This window comes from Poecilia reticulata, linkage group LG21 (assembly GCF_000633615.1).
Source record: "Poecilia reticulata strain Guanapo linkage group LG21, Guppy_female_1.0+MT, whole genome shotgun sequence".
Taxonomy (NCBI): domain Eukaryota; kingdom Metazoa; phylum Chordata; class Actinopteri; order Cyprinodontiformes; family Poeciliidae; genus Poecilia; species Poecilia reticulata.
The window spans coordinates 593,419-597,646 of NC_024351.1; the positions used below are offsets into that span (position 1 = coordinate 593,419).

Consider the following 4,228-nt stretch of genomic DNA (forward strand, 5'->3'; position numbering starts at 1 on the left):
GAACCCTGACCTCTAAATGAACCCTGACCTCTAAATGAACCCTGACCTCTAAACGAACCCTGACCTCTAAACAAACCCTGACCTTTAAACGAACCCTGACCTCTAAACGAACCCTGACCTCTAAACGAACCCCGACCCCGTCAGGTTGCGATCTCTCCTGCCTGGTTCGCTACGCAGAGAAACGACTGTAACCGGTTTGGACCCGTTCGGACCCATTTGGACCCGTTCGGACCCGTTCGGACCGGTTTGGACCCGTTCGGACCGGCCGGTCAGACATGTGCCGGTTCCGGTGGACCTACTCGTCCTGCCCTGGTCCTCCTGCCGGATCCCCTCCACGTCGGGGTAGACGGGAACCACGGCGACGCTGTAGAGCGTGTCGGCCTGCAGGTTCCTCAGGACGGTGCTGGTGGTGCCGCCGGAAACCTCCTCCTGTTGGACGACCCGATCAGTTCTGCTGGGCCTGAGGGGGAACGCTCGCTGGGACAGGAAACGGCTCTCACCACTTCCTGCTGTCCTCCGGGCTGCGCGGCGTAGAAGACCTTGTAGGTGCGGACGTTTCCCACGGCCGGGTCCCAGCGGACGGTCAGCGTGCCGATGGAGGGATCCACCACCTTCAGGTTCCTCACTCCGCCCAGCGGATCTGGAGGGACACGCGGGTTAATCACCGGGTTTCACCGCCAGTCCTCTGGACGGGAAGCGTCTCACTTGTCTTCCCCGTCTCAGACATGGACTTCCCCTCCATCTCCGGGTAGACGGGGACGACGGTGACTGAGTACTCCGTGTCCGGCTGCAGCTGCTTCAGGACGGTGCTGGACGCGGTTCCAGGGACCTGGTCCTGGGTGGACAGGAAGAGGGTCAGCCTGGCTTGGTTCTGTCCTCCAGGACAGACATGGACACCTTCCTGTCCTCTGCGCTTTTCAAACCAGACATTCACTGAAATCTCTGCAGGAAATTCAGACTGAAATTTTGTATTTATAATTTAAATTTGTCCAAACTTTGAATGGAAACTTGATTTTGAGTCTGGATTCAGAAATGTGAAGGAATTCGTGTCAGGAATCCCAGAGAAAGGAGAGTCTGCATGCAGGTCAGGGTGGGACTGGATGCTGTCTGCATGCAGGTCAGGGTGGGACTGGATGCTGTCTGCATGCAGGTCAGGCGGTGGTGGGACTGGATCTGGGAATTAGAGGTGGGATTCCTCCAGGAAGCTGTTCAGGACTTCAGACGTTCATTCAGGAAGCAGGAAAACCTGCTGAGGTCTGGAAAGTGACTCCAGGTTGAACCTGAGCAGCAGAGGAGAAGGAAGGCCCCTGATATGTTTCGGTCAGGACGGTCGTCTCCGGAGCGGCTCACCACTTCCTGCTCTCCGCCGGCCGTCGGCTCCCAGATCACGATGTATTCGCGGACGTTTCCCTCGGGCGGCTCCCAGCGGACGTTCAGGGTGCTGGTGGTGGGGTCGGTGACCTGCAGGGTCCTGACGGACCCCAGCGGCCCTGAGCGCACAGACGGCACAACGTGTCAAAGGTCACAAAGGTCACAACGTCTCAAAGGTCACAAAGGTCACAACGTCTCAAACGGTGGAACATGAAATTTATTTAAACATAATTATAAAGTTGTATTCAATCAATTACTTTTGTATTTATCTCCAGTTTTAGTAAATTAATTTCCTAAGTTATGTATTTATTGTAATGAGCTCAGCAGCTGTTTGCTAACTGCTGCTGGCTAGTCTGAAGGAGCTGCGCCTGGAAGGCAGGGCTAGGAGATTAGAGGATTTCTCAAACAAATTGATTGTAGATGATACCGGCCCTTTAATGTTCGTTTAAATCTGTTTTTCACATGTTAACGTCCAACCAATGTATCGACTCATTGGGCTGCTGGAGCCAACCGACCAATCATGTCCCAGAACACGGCACTCCCTCCCTGCAGACTCCGCCCCCTGCAGGCCCCGCCCACTACAGGCTCCGCCCCCTGCAGGCTCCGCCCCCCACTTCAGGCTCTGCCCCCTGCAGGCTCCGCCCACTGCAGGCTCCGCCCCTGCAGGCTCCGCCCCCTACAGGCTCCGCCCCCTGGTACTCACTGGTCTTGCCGGTGTCGGTCAGGCTGGGTCCGTCTCCCTCGGCGTACACCGGCACCACGGTGACGGTGTAGCTGGTGTCAGGCAGCAGCTTCTGCAGGACGGTGGAGGTGGTGCTCTCGGACACTTGTTCCTGCCGGAGACAGGAAGTGAGGTCAGGACAGGAAGTGAGGTCAGGACAGGAAGTGAGGTCAGGACAGTCAGAGTTCAGTAGAACCAGCAGCGGGTCCTGCTGACGGAGACTTTAGGTCTGAATGTAACGGCAGAAGGATTTGGATCTGCGCAGCGTCAGAGGAGCCAGACGTTCCTCCGTCGGATTTAAAAACAGTAAATCCGTCCGGACCAGCCGAGGTTCCTGGCGGCGGAGCGCAGGGATTATCCCGTCAGAGGCTCCGTAAATCCCCGCCGAGGCTTTGATCGGCTCTCCCAGGGCGACGGTTCGAATCCCAGAGAGCCGCCAGCCGCCCTGCAGCAGGATGTCAGGCTGACAAACGATCAGCAGGATCGTTTTCACGTCACTGCGATGGAGCAAAGCTGTCGGCTACGAGCCGAAACACGCAGAGACGATTCCTCGGGCAGGAAGGAGACCTAGAGAAAACAAACTACCTAAACTCTAAACTACCAGCTGCCTGCATCCAAGCATGGTGATGGAAAGTTGAGTGGAAGGAAAATGTAATGAACTCAGAACTTCTGCTCAGCTATTTCTTTATTAAATCTTTTCTGGGAAACGTTGAGTTCAGAACCCTGAACTTTAATAAAAATAAAACTTTTCGGGTCGGTAGTTTGATGACCTCACCACGATTTCCAGGCCGCCGTCCGCCGGGACGTAGATGACCTTGTAGCCCTGGACGTTGCCGTCGGCGGCGTCCCAGTTGACGGCGAGCGTGGTGATGGTGGGGTTGCTGACCCTCATGCCGCTGACGCCGCTCAGAGGCACTGTGGGCAGAAACACGCCGACACGTCGGGTCAAAGGTCGAGTGTGAGGCAGGGCGAGCCCCAACGTCGTGCGGCAGCGTACGCGTCTTGCCGTCCTCGGACTGCCGCCGGCCTTCGCGCGCCGGGTACAGCGGCACCACGGACACGGTGTACAGCGTGTCGGGCTGCAGGTTCCTCAGGACGGTGGCTGTGGTTCCTGAGGGAACTTGTTCCTGAAACGGGTCAGAGCGTCAGAACGCCGCCGCGTCAGTCGGCCCGACGGCGGCCCGGTTCTCACCATCTCCTCTCGGCCGCCGGCGGCCGGAACGTAGAAGACCTTGTAGAGGCGCACGGCGCCGTCGGCCGGGTCCCAGCGGACGTTCAGGGAGGTCATGGTGGGGTCGCTCACCACCAGGTTCTTCACGCCGCCCAACGCTCCTGAAGCAGGCAGAGCGCCGCTGAGAGGGCGGAGCTTTTCTCCGAGTCATGCCGGGTTTGGGACTTACTGGTTTTCCCGTTTTCAGACATCCTCTTCCCATCTCCCTCAGCGTAAACCGGAACCAGCGTGACGGAGTACAGCGTGTCGGGCTGCAGGCCGCGCAGGATGGTGGCCGTGGTTCCCGCCGACACCGTTTCCTGTTTGCAGCAACAAGCCACACTAATCAGCCGCTTGGAGACATCCGCAGCAGCAGACCGACGTGACCTGCAGCTGTTTCACACTACGATCAGCTGCTCTGGCCCAGATTATGTCTTCCTTCGGCTGCAGCGGCTATCGCTAAGCTAGCTCTGCTGTTAGCATGTTAGCACTGATAAAAGAGCCGCTGTAGCTAAAGCTCCTCTGCTGCGCAGGAAACCAGGGCGTTTCCATAGCAACCGCTGACCCAGCATTTCCCCGCTTCACCCCACAGCTTCTTTCCTCACGATAAAGACTGAAACTCTGCCAGGTTTTACTTTAACTAGGCCAGTGACACCGTGAAGCCTGAGGGAAGCAGGTTCCTACCAGTCCTACCATGCTCTCCGCTCCTCCGGCTGCCGGAGCGTAAATCACTTTGTACTCGCTGACCCGGCCCTCCGCCGGCTCCCACCGCACGTTCAGCGTGGTCATGGTGGGGTTGAGCACCTGCAGGTTCCTCACGCCGCCCAGGGGCTCTGCAACGGCAAACACAGCCTTAATCTGGGATTATGCACTGAAACATAGCCTTAATCTGGGATTATTCACTTAAATATAGCCTTAATCTGGGA

The 4,228-nt window shown here is 57.5% G+C and overlaps 1 protein-coding gene across 1 annotated transcript in view; it reads right to left on the bottom strand.

Moving 5' to 3' along the window:
- Positions 1 to 4,228, bottom strand: part of col12a1b (collagen, type XII, alpha 1b) — a 100,980-nt gene that overhangs the window by 35,915 nt on the left and 60,837 nt on the right. Inside the window, exons 28-37 of the mRNA XM_017302095.1 lie at positions 3,987 to 4,160; positions 3,493 to 3,622; positions 3,285 to 3,424; positions 3,090 to 3,219; positions 2,868 to 3,007; positions 2,075 to 2,204; positions 1,351 to 1,490; positions 706 to 835; positions 501 to 640; positions 300 to 429 (exon numbers count right to left, since the gene is read on the bottom strand). Coding sequence (XP_017157584.1) covers positions 300 to 429; positions 501 to 640; positions 706 to 835; positions 1,351 to 1,490; positions 2,075 to 2,204; positions 2,868 to 3,007; positions 3,090 to 3,219; positions 3,285 to 3,424; positions 3,493 to 3,622; positions 3,987 to 4,160 — 1,384 coding nt within the window. The remainder of the gene's footprint in view (positions 1 to 299; positions 430 to 500; positions 641 to 705; positions 836 to 1,350; positions 1,491 to 2,074; positions 2,205 to 2,867; positions 3,008 to 3,089; positions 3,220 to 3,284; positions 3,425 to 3,492; positions 3,623 to 3,986; positions 4,161 to 4,228) is intronic.